Source organism: Dreissena polymorpha, chromosome 12, assembly GCF_020536995.1.
Source record: "Dreissena polymorpha isolate Duluth1 chromosome 12, UMN_Dpol_1.0, whole genome shotgun sequence".
Lineage (NCBI taxonomy): Eukaryota > Metazoa > Mollusca > Bivalvia > Myida > Dreissenidae > Dreissena > Dreissena polymorpha.
Window position 1 is genome coordinate 30,591,819 of NC_068366.1, and position 26,356 is coordinate 30,618,174.

A 26,356-nucleotide genomic window follows, 5' to 3' on the forward strand; every position below is an offset into this window, starting at 1 on the left:
AACTTGGTCAAAAGCATTGTTCTTATGATATCTAGCCTGAGTTTGAAAATGGTTGCCGTCATTATGGTTTGTAGAAAAACGTGGCCGACAGGGGATGGGACATTTATCCTCCTAAATGAAACTTAGTAAAAACACTTGCTCTAGTGACTTTTTGGTCGAATTAAAAAAATATTCTGGTTTGTTGAAAAAAATGGCCGCCGGGGGCAGTGCAGTTTTCCTGCTATTGTGAAAACTTGTTGACGCAATATTAGCCACAATTACAAGCCAATCTTCATAAAACTTGGTGAGAACATTTGTTCCAATGTAATCTCAGGTGAGATTGAAACTGGGTAATATGAGTTCAAAAACTAGATAACTAGATTAAATAAAAACAACAACACGTTAATACTCTAGAAGTCTCTTTTGTGGTCCACTTTTCATTAATCAGCTCACACTTTTTAAGAATAATCTAGTTCCTTTGGGTCTCAGGTGAGCGCCAAAGGGCCCTTTGCCCTTTTGTTTATAAGTCACTTTACTAATTTTCTCTGGAATAATAATATATTAGCATGGGTTTTTCAGTAATTTTAAAGCTTTTGATCAAAGTCATCTACTAAAAATTCAAGATTCCGAAAACAGAAAATTTCAGTATTTTTCAAAATCTTATTCTTACACCCATGTAGAAAATTTTTGGCTTGCTTGGCAAATCTGTTAATTTAAGTGACTGATTTCCCCCCAGTTTTTCATCACTTTATCCGAGTCCTTGGACTACCTGGACGGTAAACACACAGTGTTTGGGGAAGTCGCAGAGGGCCTGGATGTCCTGCAGAAAATCAACGAGGCCTACTGCGATAAGGAAGGACGCCCTTTCAAAGACATCAGGTCTGCTGCATTGTTTTCTGACCCAGGGGTGGAAAAATAAAATGAAGAACTAGGCTTAATTTACTGAGTTTCTTGTAGTATTGCTTAAATGACAAGGTTTAAAATCATTTAAAAAAAGATCAAGTAAGGCTTTATGAGAATTCCTCTCCCCAGAAATGTTTATGAAAAATCATAGCAAATAGAAGGTTTTCAAGCAAAGGGCTTGAAACAGTGTGCTGCAAAAAAGGATCTTGTGCTTTTCGTTTTGTGAGTATGATGCTCATTGTTGCTGAAATGTTGAACACATTTGAGTAATCAAAAGTAAATGTCATCCCTATTTTATAATGCTCAGTCTTAATTTTTATGAAATTTATGAAAAACTGTATTACATATTTTTAGCTGGGCTGTTTTCGGAGAAAACCCGAGGTATTGTCATAGCCAGCTTGTCGTGTCCGCCGTCCGCTAAAACCTTGACATTTTGTCAAGGTTTTGAACATTGGCTCTAAAATCAAAGTGCTTCAACCTACAACTTTGAAACTTCATATGTAGCTGCACCTTGATGAGTTCTACACGCCACACCCATTTTTGGGACACTAGGTCAAAGGTCAAGGTCACTGTGACCTCTAAAAAATCTATAAAAAATAAAAATTATGACAAGCTTTCATCTATTCAAAACTGCACCCGCAGCCGAGCCTGGCTTAAATGCAGTGTGTACAGATGTAATTAAGAAAAGCTGTCACTTGTTGTGAAAAACACATATAATATACACTTAAAAGTAGTGAGACAAAAGAGACAGCTAAAACTTAATTCCTCATTTTCTTGCAACGAAGTTTGATCAACATATCAATTGAGTTTCAATCCTTGCCTTAGTTGACCTGTAGGTTTAAGAGCTGGTAAATCAGTTCAGACAAACATACAATGGCACAGCTCTCTCTCTAATAACAATCTTTGCCTCTTTGTGCAACAATGCCTAGTGGACATGGATATCCACTGAAAAATATTTAAGTGCAGTTTGAAAAGGTCTAATTTGACTGTAAAGCATTCCTTTTACAAAAGGAAAGGAAACCAATTATCGAATCCATGTACATGTAAATTAATAGATTTTTCTTTCTGATTTATACTTCTTACATTATGAAATGTTAAAAATATTTTCTTAATTTTAAGGCCATATTGCAAAATTATTAACATTCTAATGTTAGCTGAGTTGAGTTAACTCTGTATGAGGATAGAGAGTGGTATGGAGAATATGCACCTTATTTTAGTTTTTTTGTCGCACAAAAATGGAAGTTTTTTAGTTACAGAAATAAATTAAAACTAAAATCTTCATCCTGCCATAACTAAAAAAGTACTTCATCCTTTCCCTCTCAGAAGCAAAGTGGAAATGCCTTTATGCAAACAGCATAAAACCAGAGCAGCCTGCAAGTAACTTGCAGTGTGTTCAGGTTGTATGCTGTTTGCTGCTCATCAGTATTTAAGGGTTGGAAATTAAGCCTTTAAAACTTGAATCTAGCTAGAAAGGTCTTTATTTAAATTTAAGTTGCTAAGGGACTACACATGCTTCAAAATAAGTATCTAAGAGGTAGAGGGTGTAGCCAGGTGAATGAATCTTATTGAGATCCTGTTCCAACAACATTATTAACCTTGTTGGGGACTTAGGTTTCGTCTTTTGACAAAGCGCTCGTTAAAATTCTTACCCATAACTTTTCAGGATATACCACACTATCATCTTAGATGATCCTTATGAAGATCTACCAGGTCTGGCTATTCCTGATAGGTCACCTGAACCCACCAAAGAACAGTTAAATGTAAGTTGACATGTTGTTGGGGCTAGTATAACCAAAGAGGGTACCTTAGTTTATCGAATCAAAATAACAATGTAAAGTTGACCTGTTGTTGGGGCTAGTATAACCAAAGAGGATACCTTAGTTCATCAAAGCTCAATAACAATGTTAGTGTTCTTGTTACTGTATTATTAGGCTTAATAGTAGCAATCATTACACCTTGACTCACCAAATAACAATATATGATAAACAGTTTGCAGATTTGCAAAACCTTTGACAAATTCTCAAACAGACAGTATAACAAATGCATACAAATGATAAATCTTGCATCCATAATTCTATTTACAAAAGTAGCAACAGAGCTGCAAACTGCATATTGCCAGCAACCCTTTAAAAAATAAATACAGCAAGACTAGTGATTATACCATGAACATAGAAAATATAACAAAATAATGCTAACAAAGCATATATACAGTGTACAAACACTTATAAAACTGACCAAATATTTAGAGTGATTTACTGCATTTTACCTTTAGCGTTGGTCATCATTTGTCCACTTACATGTATGATAATACACATATATTTTTTTTCTTATAATAAATAACATACATTAATGAAACAGCTCATACTAAGTTGTTATGCTTTTCTTATTTTTTGTTAAATATTTCATATTATTCATGACTAAATTGATGGGTATATTTACATGTATGCCATTGTTGTTTTTGTTTTTTCAGAGTGGCCGTATTGGTGCAGAAGAAGACATTGATGAGTTTAAGGGCTTCAGTGAACAGGAGGTACAAGAAATCATGGAGGAACGCGAGGCCAAGGCCAACGCACAGATCCTCGCCATGGTAACAGAAATACTGCAATGACTTTAGATGTTTTCCTCAGAACATATTTTATGAGTTAAATCTTATCCTAAGGTAAGTTAATCCTTTACCACCTAGATATATGCATTTGGACCTGTATTCCCTTGGAAAATCATATTAAATTAAGGACTTTTCTTAATAGATTCAACTTTTAGAGTCTTCAGAACACAAATACTTTAACCGATAATAGGCTTTGGTTAATTTTTATTGCTTTTATCCCTGAATCAACGAGGGATATCATTTTGGCATTTTCCATTGTTCCATCTGTCACATGTTTTTCAGGACTATATCTCAGAAACTGTATAAGATTTCAATATGAAATTTCATGGGTGTATATATATCAATAAAGAGAAGTGCCTTGCACTAGAACCATAACCCTTCACTTTCTTAAATAAGAGTAACTGCCCTTTGTTGTTTTTGTGTGATGTAACTTTTCAGGGCTTTATCTCCGAGATGATGCAAGTTTTCAAAATGAAATTTCATTGGTGTATAAATATCATTTAGGAGAAGTGCCATGCACAAGAGCCATAACCCTACTCTTTCTTAAATAAGCGATTTTGTCCTTTATTCTTATTGTATTATGTAACTTTTCTAGGCTATATCTCAGATACTATATATAAAATTAAACATGAAGCGTCATGTGTGAATAGATATTTTATGTATTTATTTATTAAGGTCTGCATTACCATAATCCATATTATCTTAATCACATCATCACTCCTGCAATGTCAAAATAACGCCCAGCATTTTTCTGTGGTTTGTTTTCAAGATTAAGATAGAAAAGGTAAAATATTTTGTAATAAATATGATATATATCGTGGTGAAGTGGTTAATGTTTTCTAAGCCTCACTAAATGAACTTATCTGTGTTTAATACTATCTAGAATTCTTTATGAGCTGCTTTCTCTGAAACTGGGCTAATTCATTGCATGTACACAAAGTGTTGTTCTAGATAAGTCTGTGCAGTCTGCACAGGCTAATCAGGGACAATAATTTCTGCTTATGCTGGATTTTTGTTAAGAATAGACTTCCTCAAAACAAAAAATATTATTAATGCAAAAGGTGTTGTCCATGACTAGCCTGTGCAGGCTGCACAGGCTTATCTGGGACATCACTTTACACACAGGCATTAAGTCAATTTTTCCCTGAACAAAGCTAATATATCCCTGAAGGTTGGAGACCTGCCTGAGGAGGATGTTGCACCGCCAGAAAATGTACTCTTTGTGTGTAAGCTGAATCCAGTCACCACGGATGAAGACTTGGAAATCATATTTTCCCGCTTTGGTACAATAAAAAGGTAAATTGCTGCTTCTGACAGTGTTACCAAAGTTGCAAACATCATGGTACCTTATTGAATTGTGCAGGATTTTGCCGTCGGCCAGTTTGCAACAAATAATTTAAATCATTTACCGGTAGTTAATTTTTTAAACATAATTGTTTTTATTTCACTAACCTAAGCATCAGGTGCACATATAACTTAAAATACATGTCAATAAAATGTCATCCTTTAATGACATAGGTTTCAGGCCTATTTTCTTTTTAAATGTATTTACTCACACAAAAATTTGGTTATCATAGTTGACAGGGATGTTAAATCTTTTTTTACAGTTGTGAAGTTATACGGGACCACAAAACAAAGGAATCTCTGCAGTATGCTTTCATAGAATTTGACAACGTAAGTATTCATAAATACAGTATAAGTTCAGACATTTCTGAGCTGAAATCATATTTGGTGGCCATTGTCTTTAGATTTGCATGCATATTTACAAAATACCTGCCCCCACGTTCTTGAAACTATCCAACATCGTTTTCAGTTGCAGCTTACATCAGTTTCGAAACTAATATTCTGATACATGCCACATGGATATATGCTTTCTTCAATGATGTTGTTTGACTGTTTTTAGCTCTCCTTTGCATGTCATGGTTAGTATTTGGGATCAAATTTTTTCAGTGATTGTGGTGTGTCATCCATCGTCTTTCATCATCATTTGCCTTGTTAACACTCTATAGATCACATTTATGACCAATCTTCATTAAACTTTGTCAGAAGATTCATTCCTAAGATAACTCGGTCAGGATTGAAACTGGATGATGTGGAGTAAAAAATAGGTCATTAGGTCAAATTTAAGAACAAGCTTGTTGACATTAGAGGCTTCATTTGTTACCCAACCTTTATAAAACTTGCTGAGTACATTTGACCAAACATAACTTAGGTTTTGTTTGAAATTTGGTTATTTGTAGGGGGGGGGGGAAGAATTAAATCTTAAGGTCTAATTGGATAAAAAATTTATCAACACCCTTGAAGTCACATATTTGATTTTACCATCTCCATGAGACTTGCTCAGAAAATTTGTTTTCATACAATTTTTCGTAAAACTCGGATTTCTGTGTTCTTTGTCTTAAAAAAGCTTAATGTTTTGAATGTAAATTACTTTGCAAAAAGGACTTTGGCTTTTACACAATATTAATTTTACAAGTGCCACATATATTCCAGTGCGACTTATTTGTTTCAAAAACATAAAAAATTATTGGTACAAAAAATAGCAAATGGGTTTCAGCTAGTTATTTAGTTATTCCTCTTATAGTCTTGAAAATACAGTAACTCACACTTTACTTGTTAAAGTAACTTAGCTGTGATGTTGTTTTTTTCTGTCCATGTGCAGGAGAAATCGTGTGAGAATGCCTACTTCAAGATGGACAACGTGCTGATAGATGATCGTAGGATTCATGTGGACTTCAGTCAGTCTGTGTCGAAAATCAAGTGGAAGGGGAAAGGTACATGTGTGTGTTGGTGTCGGGATGACCTAATTACAGCACCACGAAGAAAATTTGCAGCGAATTAAGTCGAGATATAAAGTGAATTTCAATGCAAAATAATTGCTTATCACTTTCTTAATAATATGGCTGGAAAGTGGGTGTCATTTAAAAATTAAACCAACTTAATCAAGGGTATAAAACGGCGAAAAAAATACCTGTCTCAGCATGGAAGTCACCATCTTGACTATCATGAGGTTACACCCTCTATTTATTTAAACCTCTGACTAAAATTTTTGCAGAATAAGCCACACAGTCTTCTGTAACAAACAAATATGGTAAAAATAAGGAATATAAGGGATCAAATTCCAGAAGATCTTCCTTAAACAACGAGTTTTCATTTAGTCTATTCATTTTGGTTAACAAGAAGTTCATTCACTCTCAGCCGATAATAGATTCATAAACAGTGCGTACATGTTTTCCATTTATAGCATATACTCAATTGACAGAATGGAGGAGAGCAAACTCAGTAGCTTTTTGTGGATGTGTTGTGCGTCAATCTTGTTTTCGAGACAAAGATGATCAGCTTGATTATTTTTATGTCCCCCACTATAGTAGTGGGGGACATATTGTTTTTGCCATGTCTGTTGGTCTGTTGGTTGGTTTGCGCCAACTTTAACATTTGCAATAACTTTTGCAATATTGAAGATAGCAACTTGATATTTGGCATGCATATGTATCTCATTGAGCTGCACATTTTGAGTGGTGAAAGGTCAAGGTCATCCTTTAAGGTCAAAGGTCAAATATATGGGTCAAAATCGCTCATTTAATGTACACTTTTGCAATATTTCAATAATCAAGATAGCAACTTGATATTTGGCATGCATGTGTATCTCATGGAGCTGCACATTTTGAGTGGTGAAAGGTCAAGGTAATCCTTCAAGGTCAGAGGTCAAATATATGTTGCCAAAATCGCTCATTTAATGAGTACTTTTGCAATATTGAAGATAGCAACTTGATATTTGGCATGCATGTGTATCTCATGGAGCTGCACATTTTGAGTGGTGAAAGTTCAAGGTCATCCTTCAAGGTCAAATATATGGGTCAAAATTGCTCATGTAATGTCACTTCTGCAATATTGAAGCTAGCAATTTTATATTTGACATGCATGTGTATCTCATGGAGCTGCACATTTTGAGTGGTGAATGGTCAAGGTCAAGATCATCCTTCAAGGTCAAACGTCATATACGGGGACATAGTGTTTGTTGGTTAATTAATCAAAATAAAATGAGCATTGCTTTGGGAATGGATGGCTTGATGAAAGTGCGTTAAGTGTAATCTTAGATTAGCCTGTGTAGTTTGCACAAGCTTATCAGGGCCAACAATTCAGGCTTTTATGGTATTTTTCATTTAAAAGAAGCCTCTTCTTAGCAAATACCCAGTGTAGGCAGAAGCTGAGAAAGTTTTGTCTCTGATTAGCTTGTACAGACTGCAAAGGTTAATCTGGGCTGACACTTTTCGCACATGCATTGTACAGACTGCAAAGGTTAATCTGGGATGACACTTTTCACACATGCATTGTACAGACTGCAAAGGTTAATCTGGGATGACACTTTTCACACATGCAATAAAGCCTGCTTTTCAAGAACGAGGCTCATTTAATTTGTTGGTTGCTGAATTTTCCCTTGTGTAGTTGTTGTTAAGCACCAAAACAGTACCCATTAAATTTGCCTCAATTTAGGTGTGTGAGCTAACTATCTATAATTGACATCACCAATGGAGACTAAACGTGTACCCCTTGTATGCCAGTCTGTCAGTCTGTCTGTCTGAATAAAATCTAGATCCTGCTCTATTTCAAGAAGAAGTTAGCATGGCTGAGGACTGGGTAAGTAAAAGGGAAAGTAATAAGGCATATGTCAGATGAAGTGGGTCGTCCTGAATTTACTGGTATATATTTCAGGAAAAGGAGTGGAATATTCCAAAGACTTCAAGGGAGACAAGGACAGGGATGACTTCTACTCCAACTATAAGATCAAGGATGCTGCAAGGAAGGACTCGTATCCTTATGTGGTGTCTTGGTTTGTTTGGATTTTTCAAAGTGTCAATTGTGAAACTGTTGTGTATGCCTAACGTTTCTATATAAGATACACTAGATTGCTGCTGAACACTCGATTTTTATAGTGCAAGTGTTTTTTGCTTTTCAGTGTATTCATGACCATCATTGACATTTTAGGAACAATTTTAAGGTCTTAATCATTAAGATTCATGACAAAAAATATCTTTTTTCCTTTTTTCGTACAAAATAAAGTGCTTTTACATTCAAATAAAAAACATGTTTTATTTTATCTGTTTACCTCAACTGTTTGCTTCTGTTTTAACAATTAAGTTGACAGTATGTTAGTTTGACCATTTGTTTATATGTTTTTAGAACAAATTGTGTTCCAGAATGAACATGTGTGTGTATAATTGACAAAAGAAGTTTGAAATATCATTTAATATAGAAATTATTGGCAATGATACGGCTGTGCATCAAATTTACAAAATTGTAAGGGAAACAACTCTTATTCATGTCATTGTGGACACACACAGATAGTGGTTCCTTAACATCCGGTAGGAGATATGATCTTGTCTTCGAAGCCAATGATGATTTGGAACGTCCCAAGAAGAAGAAAAAGAAGAACAAGCACCGAGGCAGTTCTAGTGAGGGTGATGATCCAAGGGTATGAGATAAGGGCTTGTCTGGCAGCAGTTGTTGGCAGAGTTTTAAGATAGTTTTTACTGGTCCTTTTGAAATATGATCTCGAGGAAATGTAAAATATGTCAACTTTTTTTAGAACTGTAAAAACTTATGTAGCTTTAGGCTGTTTTTGCTACAGATATCCATTAAAATATGATCCTGGCAAGGTGTTAAGTTTTCTATATACATGTAAAGAGTGCCCCTAAATTGTAAGATGTTAAAATGATCCCATTTCATGTAGAGTTATTGACCTGTTTAATGCTATTGACTCACCCACAATAATCTAATCACAATTTTAAATTAAAATATGGCTATATTAAAAAAAATCAACACTCTTACATCCTTACCATGAAACAAGGTCAGACAAATGATGATAATTTTTTAGCTCATCTATAATTTGAAAAAAAATTATGAGCTATTGTCATGACCTTTGCGTCGGAGTCTGCGTCCGGTTAAGTTTTGTGTTTAGGTCCACTTTTCTCATACAGTATCAAAGCTATTGCATTCAAACTTGGCACACTTACTTACTATCATGAAGGGACTGGGCAGGCAAAGAAAGATAACTCTGGCGTGCATTTTGACAGAATTATGGGGTGCCCTTTTTATACTAAGAAAATTGAAAAATTTGGTTAAATTTTGTGTATAGGTCCACTTTATTCCTAAAGTATCAAAGCTATTGGTTTCACACTTACTAACTATCATAAGGGGACTGTGCAGGCAAAGTTATGTAACTCTGACTGGCATTTCGACAGAATTATGGCCCCTTTATACTTAGAAAATTGAACATTTCATTAAGTTTTGTGTTTTGGTCCACTTTTCTCCTAAAGTATCATAGCTATTGCTTTCAGACTTGGAACACTCGCAAACTATCATAAGGGGACTGTACAGGACAAGTTGCATAACTCTGGTTGTCATTTTGATGGAATTATGGCCCCTTTTTATGCCCCCGGATCGAAAGACTGGGGGTATATTGTTTTTGGCCTGTCTTTTATTGTATGTGTCTGTGTGTGTGTGTGTGTGTGTGTGTGTGTCCCAAAACTTTAACCTTCTTCATAACTCTTGCAATATTGAACGTAGCAACTTGATATTTGGCATGCATGTGTATCTCATGAAGGTGCACATTTTGAGTGGTGAAAGGTCAAGGTCATCCTTCAAGGTCAAAGGTAAATTTTTTTTCAAAAACTTTAACCAAAACTTTAACTTTCTTCATTCCTTTTCCAATATTTAACGTAGCAACTTGATATTTGGCATGCATGTGTATCTCATGGAGCTGCACATCTTGAGTGGTGAAAGGTCAAGTTCATCCTTCAAGGTCAAAGGTAAACAAAAATAATCAAAGTGGCGCATTAGGGGGCATTGTGTTTCTGACAAACACATCTCTTGTTTTACTTAGTAACTTTGAATATATGGTTAAATTTTGTGTTTACATCCACATTACTTCTAAAGTATCAAGGCTTTTGCTTTCAAACTTCAAATACTTTCATATTATCATGAGGGTACTGTACCTGGCAAGTTGAATTTACCTTGACCTTTGAATAACATTGACTCTCAGTGTCAAATAATTAAATTTTGCTAAAATTGCCATGACTTAGTTATTTATGATCAGATTAGATTGATACTTTGACAAAACAACTCATACCTGACATACTACAATAGATTCCACCCAAACCATTCCCCCCCCCCCCCCCCCCCCCAAAAAATAAGTTTTTTTTCCTTTTTTTTTTGAAAGATAATCTTATAAATGACCACACCCTCACACTATACCCCCACCCTCGAAAACATTTTTATTTTTGAAAGACCGTCCAACTATCCCACCCAAGAATCCCCCCCCTCTTTGCATTTTTAGCTCATCTATTAAAAAAAAAAAAAGAGCTATTGTCATCACCTCGGCGTTGGCGTCCGGTTAAGTTTTGCGTTAAGGTCCACTTTTCTCAGAAAGTATCAATGCTATTGCATTCAAACTTGGTACACTTACTAACTATCATGAGGGGACTGGACAGGCAAAGTTAGATAACTCTGGCGTGCATTTTGACAGAATTATGTGCCCTTTTTATACTTAGAAAATTGAAAATTTTGGTTAAGTTTTGAGTTTAGGTCCATTTTATTCCTTAAGTATCAAAGCTATTGCTTTCATACTTGCAACACTTACTAACTATCATAAGGGGACTGTGCAGGCAAAGTTATGTAACTCTGACTGGCATTTTGACAGAATTATGTGCCCTTTTTATACTTAGAAAATTGAAAATTTGGTTAAGTTTTGTGTTTAGGTCCACTTTATTCCTGCAGTATCAAAGCTATTGCTTTCATACTTGCAACACTTATTAACTATCATAAGGGGACTGTGCAGGCAAAGTTATGTAACTCTGACTGGCATTTGGACGGAATTATGGGCCCTTTATACTTAGAAAATTGAAAATTTGGTTAAGTTTTGTGTTTTGGTCCACTTTACCCCTAAAGTATCATAGATATTGCTTTCATACTTAGAACACTTGCAAACTATCATAAGGGTACAGTAAAAGGACAAGTTGCATAACTCTGGTTGTCATTTTTACGGAATTATGGCCTTTTTTTTACTTAGAAACTTTGAATATATGGTTAAATTTTGTGTTTCGCTCCACTTTACTTCTAAAGTATCAAGGCTATTGCTTTCAAACTTCAAATACTTTCATGCTATCATTAGGTTACTGTACCTGGCAAGTTGAATTTTACCTTGACCTTTTAATGACCTTGACTCTCAAGGTAAAATTATTAAATTTTGCTAAAATTGCCATAACTTCTTTATTTATGATTAGATTTGATTGATACTTTGACAAAACTACTCTTACCTGACATACCACAATAGACTTCACCCAAACCATCCTCCGTGCCCTCCCCCCCCTCCCCCCCCCCCCCCCGAATCCCCCCCCCCCTTATTTTTTTTTTTTAAGATCATCTCACAAATGATCACCACACCCTCACACTATACCCCCCATTTTTTTTTTGAAACTGTTTAAAAACACAAATATTTATTTTTATTTTTGAAATACCGTCCAACCATCGCACCCAAGAATCCCCTCCCCCCCCACCCCCGATTTTTTTTTTTTTTTTTTCATTTTTTTTTCGCATTTTTGGAAGATAATGTTATAAATGTCCACACCCCCACACTATGCACCCCTCTTCACTCCACCCCTCCCTCCTTTGTGATTGAAATTGAGAGTCCCTTCACCTTTAAAAAGAAAATAGATGAGCGGTCTGCACCCGCAAGGCGGTGCTCTTGTTATTTCTTATTTTTGAAAGATAATGTAATAAATGACCACACCCCCACACTATACACTCCTCTCCACCCCACCCCTCCCTCCTTTTTGATTGAATTATTGAGATAGGTCCCTTCACCTTTAAAAAGAAAAATAGATGAGTGGTCTGCACCCGCAAGGCGGTGCTCTTTTTAAAAAAAATATCTTAGCTGATTACTTACATGATCATGGTTTCTGCAAAAACATGGCTACCAGGTAATGGGACTGTTTTCCTTATAATTCTATTACAAAACCTTGTGAACCTTTCCTGCTCAGAACAGTTTAGTTCCTAGGAGGCTTTTGGCCCTCTTATTTTGCAAGACACAAAATACATTTTCATCAAGTTTTTGTATAGTCGAAGATGTTATTTGAAGTTATGTAAACAATAATGACAGAGAAATGTTTATGTATCTAAACAGTTGTATACAAATATATGCAAAATGAGCCGATAGAAAGAATCATGTTCGGATACACATTTAATGAACTAGTTGTAAACGTGATCTTCCTAAATTCACAGGCTAAAAAACAGAAGAAGCACAAGAGAAATCGCTCTCCCAGTCCAGAGATATTTCACAAGAAAAAGGTCAGGGATAACTCCAGCTCTCCAGATAGAAGGTCAAAGGTCAAGAACAGGAGGTCAAGGTCAAAATCATATTCAAGGTCACCAGTGAGAAGAAATCGCTCCAGGTCCCGTGAAAGACATTCAAAACATTCTGGGAAAGACCGTTATAAATGACAGGACTAATAAAAAAAATGAGGATTATTAAAAAATAATCAGTGGTTTTATTAATAAAATTCTTTAATAAAAACAAATTATCTTGGTCAATGTTTTCATAGTAAAGCATCTTTAGTTTAGGGCTGGTTTGGTTAAAGTATTCTTGATATGGATGGGTTTTCTGTTTTGATAAAAATTTAACAGGTAAATTTGTTTCAACATGTTTTAGTATTGATTAGAACAAACAAATTGTAAAAGTCCCTGTTTGCAGTTTCACTGAAATTGCAAGTCTGTTTGCTTTAAAATGGTTTAAATCAGAAGACTTTACACAGTGGCTGTATTAATATATCCCCAAGTTTTATTTGCTGGGGGTCACTGAGACTGACTCAGTGTGCACAAACAACAATTGTTACATACCATTTTAACAGTTACTACATGTATGTAGAATTTCAATGGCAGCTAATAATCAAGTGTGCTTAGGTTATTAATATTTGCATCTGTTGTCTTGAAAATAATAATTGTAAATATTCACTTGTGAATAATTAAATGCGGGTCTAAACAACTTATTGTTTTTATTGTTTCTGTATTGAAATAATATACACAAATTGCTTGATAAGTCCATGAACTTGTTTCTTAAATAAGATCCTTAAAGAATTGCAGCACTTACTTACATCCCACTACATAGGGGAAAATAATGCAAATAACAAAACATTGAAGCTGTTTTCTTTTCCCTTCAATTAAAACTCAAATAACTTGCCTCTTGACACTTAAAGCGCCAGTGAAAATAATATCTCCCTTTAATGAGAAAATATAACAGTCCTCAACCTATTGCAATGCATTTCTGTAGATTTAACAACGATCTTTGTAATCACTTCATAAAATCAAGAACCTTTGTTAAAGGCATTATATAATACAGGCTGAAGATAGTGTCTTTGTGTCAACATATTTTAGTGTTGTCATATAAATTGCATCTGCATGAATTGTTGCAAGTAGTTTAGCGGTTAGCTTACGATATCCATGGAATCTAGTTGAATATTTTGAAGAATAATTTCATGATCAGTAGTGGTTTTTGTTTGTGAAAAAAAGTTCATGTGATCTGAAATAAGATTTTTTAAGAACATTAGTTTTTTAATGCAAGTAAACATCTAATCAATAAAATTTCACAAATACATTTGTAACTTTGTATCTCCAAATAAAGCAACTACTTTTAAGAAATTGATGTTATTTTAAGCTTTTTATTGGTGAAAGATAATTTTCTTATTGGTAGTCCTGATTTTTGTATTTCAAGTGTACACTTTTATTTGATGTTTTGTTTTGTAGCAGTTTCCTTGGTGAAATCTAAAACATCAAAGAAAAGAAATTAACAACACATGTTTAACACATAACAGTTTATTGATGTATTACAAATCAACAAAATTCACGAAAAATCTTTACTGAGAAAGAGGACACAATTTGTAGAAATACTGAGAAGTCATTGTTCAGAAAAGAAGCACATACAAAAGTGATTAAATTTGATATGTTCAAAAAGGTTAAATATTGCGTCACATTGAATGATCTGGTTCAATACAAAATTTTATGAAATGGGTGCAATGTGAAATGCCTGTGTTTAACTTTTATTAAGCAACATTTTATTTTTACAAATAATGCACAAATGAACTTAATAAATAAAGTGGAAACTATCATAACATTTTGATGACAATAAAAATACAACTACTTGGGATTTATAACTATTTCTCTTGAAAATGCAGCCTGCACTTTAAGGGTTCTGATCACAGATTGTAAAATTTACACTTGCAAAAACATTTCTTACAGATTGCAAAAATCTTGTGTTTAAAGAAAGGTTGACTTTAACAAGACACAATATTTATTGATCACAAAGCAGTAGGGGGTTTATAATTATGCCCTTTGTCCTCTCTTCCCTCAGTCAGTCTGTATGTAACACTTTAGTATCTGTTCCACATCTCCTATAGCCCGGGATTTTAGTAATGCTGGCGTATGGTCAAGGTCATACATCAAGGTCAAAACATTCAGCCTCTATTTGTACGATCCATACTGCCTAGACAAATGATGAAATACAGAGCATACAAGTTCAAGGTGGTTCAAACCATAAGTGTGACAGACTTTCAATTCGGAAATTGTAGACTAGTTCTAAGAATACTTTTTTTTTAATTTCCCAGAGCATATTAATTTTGGTTAGTCCAGATATAATGATGTGTCGTTTTCTTGTAATTTCAAGCTTTAAATGATTCAATGTATTTTTAAACTTAAGGTGTAACTCTGAACGATCCCCTGTAAGCTGCATTCACATTATGCCAGAAGAACTTAGAACTGAGGTAGTAAACTAGAAACAACAGTCATAAAAATAGGTGTTGCATGTAATCTAACATTTAAAAAAACAATATTAAATATTTTAACACAAATATATAACATTTTAAACAGTGCTTCTACTTCGGGTTAGAGGCTTAGATAGACGTTTCTGCAATCATATCACATGTTCAAAAAAGTAACATTCATGACCTACTGCCAATGTTAAGTGTTCACTAAAAGGAGAATGTGAATGGTATATTGTTCACAATTGCATTAGCAAAAATGGCCGAATTTTCTTTATAATAGAAGAAAGCATAAGTGTAAAAAAATGATTGCCTTTATAAATACTGGCTCTATACAGGCTCTACCACCATAACAAAAGCGATATTTGTAAAATAGGTTTGCCTCACCCTCAACCCCTACTAGCTGCAAAGTTGTCCCTGTGACCTTGACCTTAGATCGCTTGATTTGAAGATTTATCCGTCTCCAAGACTAACCAGCGTATTAATTTATATGATATTAAGAAATCTCTAGATGTTGTGTGTGAACTGATTGCATGATGCATGTCTCATAACCTTGACTCTTTGCATGATGACCTTAATTCCTGAATTAATTTTAATCAGTGTCTTCCTTTCCACCCAAGTTCATTCTACAATGTTTATGATCCTAGGTCCAAGCAATCTCAATGTATTTAACCCTTACAATGCGGGAACCGAATATTTAAGGCCTTTGCAAACAGTTTGGATCCAGATGAGACGCCACAGAACGTGGCGTCTCATCAGGATCCAAACTGTTTGCTATTCTGATAGTATTCTTTGAAAAAAATCGAAGAAAATGCTAATTTTATCAATTCAGCAGACAACATTTTAGCAGACGACAAATTTCCCAGCATGCAAAGGGTTAATGGGAACAAATTTCTGGATACAAGCCTTTGTGCCCTTGACCTATCTACTTAAAAATCAATATGCCCAAATATTTCCTCCAATCATGCCAATTCAGGTTATCAGAGGTCAAAGCATTCTCTACATATCATGAGGTAACCAATTTCTGTATACAATATCATTTGACTTTGACCTTTAACCTAAACATTGATAGACATTTTCCTTTCTGCAGAAGTTATTGTACCAATTTGTATGGTTGCAAAAAGTTCCCTGGATATCACTCGGAAACTAAAGTTCTAAGGACTTAGATTAATCTACTGACTGACATATGCAAAGCAAAGCAACCCTACCTCTTTATAGGGAATACCCGGTAATCAATAATACACTGTATAACTTTGCTGCAGATTTAAAGTTAAAGGGAACGAAACAAAGTTGCTGAGGGACACAGAAAATCATTGCATAACAATCAACAGGTAGGTGGGAGTGATTAACAATCAAAGGCAACAAAACCAACAAAACAACATCCATATATGAAGAAGTACTAGATATCCCTATTGCACAATAAAGAGCTATCATTGTTTCAATATATCAACTTGTGAAAGCCAGAAGGGTTTATTAGCCTTTTTAACACGTATAATTATATGTTTGAACCATTTGGCTTTCAAGGGGCAGTATTATACGGTAAATCACATCATCACAGTGACATGTTTTATCTGCAAGAGGCAAGCATTAAGAATTACATCCACATTGCATGGAATGTTTCCACAGAAATCTTGTCATATTGATTTACCCTTCGGGTTAAATCCTGCTTCTAATTGAATATGTCAACATTAGTCTGTATGACAGAACTTAAAACATACATGATTACAGCCATGGACAAAAGGAAAGAATCAAAAAAGTTAAGGCATTCCATATCAGAATTGATTTATGAATGAGCATTGCCATGTACTTGCTTTTCCTATTAAATTTAATCAAAAAATTATTTATGTCTACTTATCAAAAAACTTTTAATAACTACATGCGAAAGATGGACTGATCACAAACAAGATGGTGTGAAATATATTAGACAATTTTCTACACATAGAACTTACGATAACAATTATTTCATAGAAACAAACAAATGCAAATCACATTTTTTCAATGACCAAATAAACACAGACAGTTAATTATGTTCAATAACTCACAACAAACAAAATGTTTTCTCCTGATTTCAACAGAATTCCTGACATTGATTCTGGTCCACAAACTGGCATGCATGATGATGGAGCTATTCGTAAATAATTGTCCCCCTCCTTTCTTAAATCTAATTTTCTCCTAAGTTTGTATCAAGATTATTCATTGTACTATTATATACTTGCATTAGAAGTGATGTACATGGTACTAACCCTCCATTATATTTTACATTTTGCCCAAGTTGTTGTTTTTTAAAAGTTCCGATTCACCTTGACAAAAATATTTATTTGAATTAAATGATCTTGTAAATCCTTTATAGCCAATACATCATGTCAAAACTATTACCGGTATATGATTGAACAATCTAACTAAAAATATTTACAGCCTTACAAGGCATGACAGATTTAAAATACTTATTAAAGAATACAAAAATGAAAACACGAGTAAGAAATATAAATACTTTTCTTTAATAAATAAAAATATTTGAACACCTAACAAAATTAATTTATTTAACAAACAAAAATCAACAATGTAGATATTGGTAAAAAATAACACTTAAGAGTATACTAGAATAGGATTAAACATCAAATGACCTTATAGGTTGCATTGGTGTAGGTGATATGGTGTCCGCCTAGCAATCGAGAGATCATGGGTTCGATCCCCACTGTGGGAGCGATCTTTAAACATCACTCATAGACACCAAGTACTGGTTCTAGTCCCAGGAAACGGACTCGAAAGCATTTCGAATAAGCCTTCAGCTTTCTATGCAATCAAGCTAAAATAAATAGGTTTAAACTATATGAACTCTGAAAATAATCAAAATGGTTCCATTGTTCTCATGTGTTTGCTGCTTTTAACAAAGATGAAAATCGTTCAGCTAAGTTTATAATGGTATGTGTTATTTTTTCAGTGCATCAGTGATTAAGTTAACATATTTTTTTATCTATTAAATCCATTAGCAGTTTTAGGAAACAATGCGTATATATCATCATAATATAGCTATACAGTCACAGGTGTCAAATAAATATAGGTTGATACACTTAAAACAAAATGACTTTTGCACATAAAATCACGTATACAATTAATACTAATTAGTGTACTTATTTACAATAACAATACTTACAATAACAATATATTCATTTCAACAAGTGTAATAATATACATGTATTTATATAATAGTTATTATATAAAATCATTGTCTACCCTGTTAATTCACAACAACAACAGAAGTGAAATTATATATTTTCTTCTCAATAAACAAACAAGTAATAAAGTGTCTGACACTCAATTATTATTTTACTCCGTATTGTTTTAAAGACAACACTCAGTATAATGACTGCTTTGCAAAAGATCATAAAATATATAGATCTTTTTCAAAATGAAACCTTTTACATAAGCAGTCTTATAATATGTGAATCATATTTATATCATATAAGGTTGAAGTACCAGTCACTTAAAGATGCTAAATTTGTGTATTTTCAGATATTTATTGGAATATCTCTAATTTCAAACAATATTTTTGCCACTGTATCACATTCCACAAAGTATGATTAAACACCTACTGTCTATATTAAACAGTTATTTTGTTAATGCCTAAGACCAGAATAATAGTTAATATTAAATACTCTTTAAGTTTTAAGATGACTCGAACTTGTACCAATAGTCATTTATTATGTTAATCTTTAAAAAAAGTATGGTTTGCAAAAGAAGCTCTTTTGTTTTATAGATTTAGCATCCTTAAAGCCGTATCAAATGCATTGTAAATAATAATTACTAGCATAAAGAACTATAGTAACGTTAATTTACATGACTGAAAACTTTCTTCCTTACAAAAATGTATTTCTTTGTTTCCAGTGTTGATTTAATTCAGACGCCCCTTTCAACTATCGCATTGGCACATTTTACAAGAAAAGAAATTAAAAAAAAAACAAGATCATATTATCAATTTAAATGTTTTATGTATTTCAAATCAATATGAGAGTCATTCCGGAAAACATCTATAAAGTTATAATTTGTTGATTCCATTTATGCTCTCTGCTTAGCAGGTTATTTGTGATTTATGAGACATTGGTATTGAGAACTTATTGATTTAACCTAATGTTGAAGAACTTGCAGTGGAATGAAATTGAATAAAAGGTCATTGAAAAAAAGATGCAATTAAATTGTTTGGGGTTTAAGGTAACAATCAAATTGTTAACATTCTATTAATAAAATTATAATGTACTGTCTTGATTCCCTTAGAGAATATATGTGTGTCAACTTTCATAACAGTTGCACTTTATATTAATAGTCAAGTTTAACTTAATATTTCATTTTATTAATAAATGTAACAGACTTCTTTGAAAGGTTTGTATAAGACATTAAACACAGACAGGAGTATTTTGTTATAATTACCGGTAGGTATTGATGCTTTTCATATTCAATTTAAAATGTGTACTTTTTACTTTCGCAAAGTTATTTATACTGTAAAAATATGGTTTAGTTTAATCACTCTTCTACCACTATGTAATAATTATGCAATTATGTGAGAAATGTGTCCAGTTTTAGTCTGTTCTATGCTTAATATCCTATTCGTACTTCACATTATAAACACAGCGGTAGTAAAAAATGACATTTTATCATCACATATAAAAATAAAATAAACATTGAATAATCAACGTTTTTACATTATAAAAACATGAACTATACACAGAGGTTTAACAGAAAAGTAGCAATAAATAACAGATGTATCACTTAAACATAAAACAAAAAAATACTGTTTAAATGGAACGTGCTCTGCTTCCCTATATCTCCCAAGTTGTTGATGTTGGTATTTTTTGGGAAAAGACAAAATAAAATGTCATAAAATATGAAATCCAATTTCAGATGTTACCTAAGAACATTAATTTGTAAAATTTAAGTATGTTGTGAATGATCTTTAAATGTAATATTATTTTACAAATGTTTAAATCATTATATAAAACAAGATCTGTGTTTGTGAAACACAACGCCCCCTACTGCGCTTTGAAGCCGAACTGAAGGTATTTAAGAGAAAATGGTATATTTGTGAATGTAAAGGTCACAGTGACCTTGACCTTTGACCTAGTGACCTCAAATCATGTTTAATTGTAGATCTCAATGAAATGCATGCACATGTGAAGTTTAAAGAACATAGGCCCAAGAGTTTTCATTTTATGAGCAAGGTTAAACTTTTGGGACAGACACATGATACAATGACAGACAGACAGACAAACAGACAGACAGGCAAAAAACAATATATCCCTGATCATTCGATCTGGGGGCATAAAAATGTGATTACATGAAATTGTAGTAGTTAAAAGATTGAATATTTGTTCGCACTAAATTTTCCAGGAGGTAGGCTGTAAGAAGCCTCAGCTCACAGACGTGTTTTTGTTGCATAATGCATTATTAGACAGAGGCAAACTTGAAAATGCAACAACCAGTTTCTTGCGTTTGTACTAGGAGATTGACTGCTTGAATAAACAGCCTGATTCTAGGATGAAATTTTGTAAATAGTGTAATGACTCCAAAGGAGGTAGTCTGGCAGAAGTAACAGCCTGTTTCTAGGATGAATTCTGTAAATAGTGTTGACTGCAAGGGAGGTAGTCTGGCAGAAGTAACAGCCTGTTTCTGGGATGAAATCTGTAATTGTGTTGACTCCACGGGAGGTAGTCTGGCAGAAGTAACAGCCTGATTCTAGGGGGAATTCTGTAAATAGCATTGACTGCAAGGGAGGTAGTCTGGCAGAAGTAACAGCCTGTTCACTATATCAAATCAGCCTGGATGTTGCATGCATCGCATCAGCTCTTACAGGATAGTCGGCGTGGCAACACTTATGCGGGTAATCTTTGGGGCTGAAGCAAAACATACAACAATAAGATTGGGTTACAATTAAAATGACAAAATGCTCATCATCAGGGACTTCACAACTTAATATGATCTGCATTACGAGAAAAAGGGTCTTATGCCATATGGAGCAAGTGTAGCTCCAGTCACCAGCCTGCGCATCTTCTGTAATGGTATGCAAGGTTTCATGATCTCATTAGCGGATAGGGTAGTCTTGACCAAGACTGCGCAGGCTTCACTGGCAGCATATGTCATCAGATGAATTTTCGCACAACACAGTTCATAAAGATATATGAAATTGTTTTATTTTATGCATTCCGGTGGTTTATAGAGATATATCAGTGAATTAAAACTGATATTTCACTGTTTCAAACAGTGAAAAATAACAGTGAAAATTATAGAAAATTTTCACTGTTTACTGTGAAATTACGTTGTTTTTTTTACGAAATGACGTCATTTTCCCAGCAAAATTCTTTAGTTAGACTCTTTAACAATATAAATAAAGGGTAGAAAAACATAAAATAAAAAGAAAATTTGTTGGATTTGGTGGAATATCAAATTAAATTCACTTGTGATCATAGAAAATATATATTTTCACTTGTGGCTAAATTGTGCCACTGGTGAAAATATTATTTTCCTATGATCACTCGTGAATTAAAATCGATATTCCACCGAATCCAACAAATATCCTCTATTTATTAGTTAGGATTATGAAACAACTTTGGCAATAAAGACCCATATCCAGTAGACTTAAGAAATGAATTTCTATCAGGAATTCATCAAAGCTAGGCCATAAAAAGGAAACCTGGTCTTTTTAGCAATAGTGTGGTTGAGTCAAGGAATGCTATCTAGAACATACACCATCAACTGAACGACTTTTAATAACAAGAAAATTTGTTGAATTAATATCCCCACCAAATTTCCAAATTTTGTTACATATGGACAGACGAACGTAATGACGAACAAACAAAAATGATTCTCATATACAAGTTAGCCATGAACAAAAAATTCATACATGTGTAGTTCAAGCCTCATGAAATACCCTTGAAATGTTTCTTTATAAACATACATCCTGTAATTTCCTATAATTTGTTCAACAGCATATGCAAATGTTTTAAATGTATATTGATACCAATTTTACCAAAGTATTTTCAGTGTTACGCTTCTTCATAGATTTCAAAGAATTCCATACGGAAGCATACTTACTGAACTGATTGTTATAAATTTATTATAAATTTATATTAATTTCATCATTAATTCAGTGTCTAGCTAATTTAAGTATGTTATTATGTATGACAACTGCATGATGTGAGTTATCCAGGTATAAGTGATCACTAAATAAAACAACTTTAGTAGCAGACCTTGCTCACAATTGTTTCCCCAACAATCACTCACACCAGTTTCATGAATATTTCATGCCTTCGTAAGGTAGGCGACAGTTCTGCATTCAACAATAGGAGTAGACTTTCACACTTCACAGATCCGTTTTCTCAACCCTTTTGTCTATTACATCGTTTTATGAAAGATGATTGAATTATTGCATGCTACGGCTGTGACTGGTAAAGCTGTCAGGAATATGAAATGATTATTTGATGCTCATTATCACAGTGATGTGATTATTCATTTTGAAGCAACCTCAAAGCAACTGGAATGCTTAAATTGGAACCTTGTTGCGCATTCACTTTAAGATGAATTATGTATTTGCAGAGAAGTTATTTATAAAATGACAAATTGATTTTTTTTTCTCAGTAATTTTGTTGTTATTGCTACATTATCAGTTAATATGAATAAATGATGGGTTTTTATATTCTTTATGACAAACTTAAATTTCTCTCTGCAGAATATTGCATCTTCACTCTGATCAACTAATCTATAGTTGGAGAACATTTTAAATTTGACTTGTGCCATGCAAAAATGGGCCTTATGTCATATATTATACAGCCAGCATGGGCTGCATATTTGCCTTCTGGTCAGGGGTTACACTGTCCAATTATGGGACAAAGAAAACTTGAGTGAGTTTATAATTGGCAAGGTTTATGACATAAGACCCATGATAGGCAGTCTGTTCAGGAGGTATATGACATAAGACACATGATGGGCAGTCTGGTCAGGAGGTATATGGTATAAGGCTCATGATGTGCAGTCTGGTCAGGAGGTATATGACATTAGAACCATGATGTGCAGTCTGGTAAGGAGGTATATGACATAAGACCCATGATGTGCAGTCTGGTCAGGAGGTATATGACATAAGACACATGATAGGCAGTCTGGTCAGGAGGTAAACGTCATAAGACTCATTATGTGCAGTCTGGTCAGGAGGTATATGGCATAAGACCCATGATGGGCAATCTGGTCAGGAGGTATATGACATAAGACCCATGATGTGCAGTCTGGTCAGGAGGTATATGACATAAGACCCATGATGTGCAGTCTGGTCAGGAGGTATATGACATAAGACCCATGATTGGCAGTCTGGTCAGGAGGTATATGACATAAGACACATGATGGGCAGTCTGGTCAGGAGGTATATGGTATAAGGCTCATGATGTGCAGTCTGGTTAGGAGGTATATGACATAAGACTCAGTATGTGCAGTCTGGTCAGGAGGTATATGACATAAGACCCATGATGTGCAGTCTGGTCAGGAGGTATATGACATAAGACCCATGATGGGCAGTCTGGTCAGGTGGTATATGACGTAAGACCCATGATGGGCAGTATGGTCAGGAGGTATATGACATAAGACCCATGATGGGCAGTCTGGTCAGGAGGTATATGACATAAGACCCATGATAGGCAGTCTGGTCGGGAGGTATATGACATAAGACCCATGATGGGCAGTCTGGTCAGGAGGTAAATGTCATAAGACTCATTATGTGCAGTCTGGTCAGGAGGTATATGGCATAAGACCCATTATGGGCAGTCTGGTCAGGAGGTATATGGCATAAGACCCATGATGGGCAGTCTGGTCAGGAGGTATATGACATAAGACCCATGATGTGCAGTCTGGTCAGGAGGTATATGACATAAGACCCATGATGGGCAGTCTGGTCAGGAGGTATATGACATTAGACCCATGATGGGCAGTCTGGTCAGGAGGTATATGACATAAGACCCATGATGGGCAGTCTGGTCAGGAGGTATATGACATAAGACCCATGATGGGCAGTCTGGTCAGGAGGTATATGACATAAGACCCATGATGGGCAGTCTGGTCAGGAGGTATATGACGTAAGACCCATGATGTGCAGTCTGGTCAGGAGGTATTTGACATTAGAACCATGATGTGCAGTCTGGTCAGGAGGTATATGACATAAGACCCATGATGTGCAGTCTGGTCAGGAGGTATATGACATAAGACACATGATAGGCAGTCTGGTCAGGAGGTAAATGTCATGAGACTCATTATGTGCAGTCTGGTCAGGAGGTATATGGCATAAGACCCATGATGGGCAGTCTGGTCAGGAGGTATATGACATAAGACCCATGATGTGCAGTCTGGTCAGGAGGTATATGACATAAGACCCATGATGTGCAGTCTGGTTGGGAGGTATATGACATAAGACCCATGATTGGCAGTCTGGTCAGGAGGTATATGACATAAGACACATGATGGGCAGTCTGGTCATGAGGTATATGGTATAAGGCTCATGATGTGCAGTCTGGTCAGGAGGTATATGACATAAGACCCATGATGGGCAGTCTGGTCTGGAGGTATATGGCATAAGACCGATGATGGGCAGTCTGGTCAGGAGGTAAATGTCATAAGACTCATTATGTGCAGTCTGGTCAGGAGGTATATGGCATAAGACCCATGATGGGCAGTCTGGTCAGGAGGTATATGACATAAGACCCATGATGGGCAGTCTGGTCAGGAGGTATATGACATAAGACCCATGATGGGCAGTCTGGTCAGGAGGTATATGACATAAGACACATGATGGGCAGTCTGGTCAGGAGGTATATGACATAAGACCCATGATGGGCAGTCTGGTCAGGAGGTATATGACATAAGACCCATGATGGGCAGTCTGGTCAGGAGGTATATGACAGAAGACCTATGATTTACAGTCTGGTCAGGAGGTATATGACATAAGACCCATGATGGGCAGTCTGGTCTGGAGGTATATGACATAAGACCCATGATGTGCAGTCTGGTCTGGAGGTATATGACATTAGACCCATGATGGGCAGTCTGGTCAGGAGGTATATGGCATAAGACACATGATGGGCAGTCTGGTCTGCAGGTATATGACATAAGACCCAAGATGGGCTGTCTGGTCAGGAGGTATATGACATAAGACCCATGATGGGCAGTCTGGTCAGGAGGTATATGACATAAGACCCATGATGGGCAGTCTGATCTGGAGGTATATGACATAAGACCTATGATTGGCAGTCTGGTCAGGAGGTATATGACATTAGAACCATGATGTGCAGTATGTGCAGTCTTGTCAGGAGGTATATGACATAAGACCCATGATGGGCAGTCTGGTCTGGAGGTATATGACATAAGACTCATGATGGGCAGTCTGGTCAGGAGGTATATGACACAGGACACATGATGTGCAGTCTGGTCAGGAGGTATATGAAATAAGACACATGATGGGCAGTCTGGTCAGGAGGTATATGACACAGGACACATGATGTGCAGTCTGGTCAGGAGGTATATGACATAAGACACATGATGTGCAGTCTGGTCAGGAGGTATATGACATTAGACCCATGATGTGCAGTCTGGTAAGAAGGTATATGACATAAGACACATGATGGGCAGTCTGGTCAGGAGGTATATGACATAAGACACATGATGTGCAGTCTGGTCAGAAGGTATATGACATAAGACCCATGATGTGCAGTCTGGTCAGGAGGTATATGACATAAGACCTATGATGTGCAGTCTGATCTGGAGGTATATGACATAAGACCCATGATGGGCAGTCTGGTAAGGAGGTATATGACATAAGACCCATGATGGGCAGTCTGGTCAGGAGGTATATGACATAAGACCCATGATGGGCAGTCTGGTCAGGAGGTATATGACACAAGACACATGATGTGCAGTCTGGTCAGAAGGTATATGACATAAGACACATGATGGGCAGTCTGGTCAGGAGGTATATGACATAAGACACATGATGTGCAGTCTGGTCAGAAGGTATATGACATAAGACCCATGATGTGCA

The 26,356-nt window shown here is 35.2% G+C and overlaps 2 protein-coding genes across 2 annotated transcripts in view; one reads left to right on the forward strand and one right to left on the reverse strand.

Moving 5' to 3' along the window:
* LOC127853666 (peptidyl-prolyl cis-trans isomerase-like 4) overlaps positions 1-14,179 on the forward strand; it is a 28,726-nt gene extending 14,547 nt beyond the window's left edge. The window contains exons 5-13 of the mRNA XM_052388361.1: positions 716-858; positions 2,546-2,642; positions 3,353-3,469; positions 4,659-4,783; positions 5,095-5,161; positions 6,150-6,261; positions 8,201-8,297; positions 8,855-8,960; positions 12,767-14,179. Of these exons, the coding sequence (XP_052244321.1) occupies positions 716-858; positions 2,546-2,642; positions 3,353-3,469; positions 4,659-4,783; positions 5,095-5,161; positions 6,150-6,261; positions 8,201-8,297; positions 8,855-8,960; positions 12,767-12,985 (1,083 nt within the window). The 3' untranslated portion in view covers positions 12,986-14,179. The remainder of the gene's footprint in view (positions 1-715; positions 859-2,545; positions 2,643-3,352; positions 3,470-4,658; positions 4,784-5,094; positions 5,162-6,149; positions 6,262-8,200; positions 8,298-8,854; positions 8,961-12,766) is intronic.
* A 158-nt stretch (positions 14,180-14,337) lies between these two features.
* The window catches only part of LOC127853662 (uncharacterized), a 79,217-nt gene continuing 67,198 nt past the window's right edge, over positions 14,338-26,356 (reverse strand). Inside the window, exon 9 of the mRNA XM_052388355.1 lies at positions 14,338-21,179. Coding sequence (XP_052244315.1) covers positions 21,133-21,179 — 47 coding nt within the window. The 3' untranslated portion in view covers positions 14,338-21,132. The remainder of the gene's footprint in view (positions 21,180-26,356) is intronic.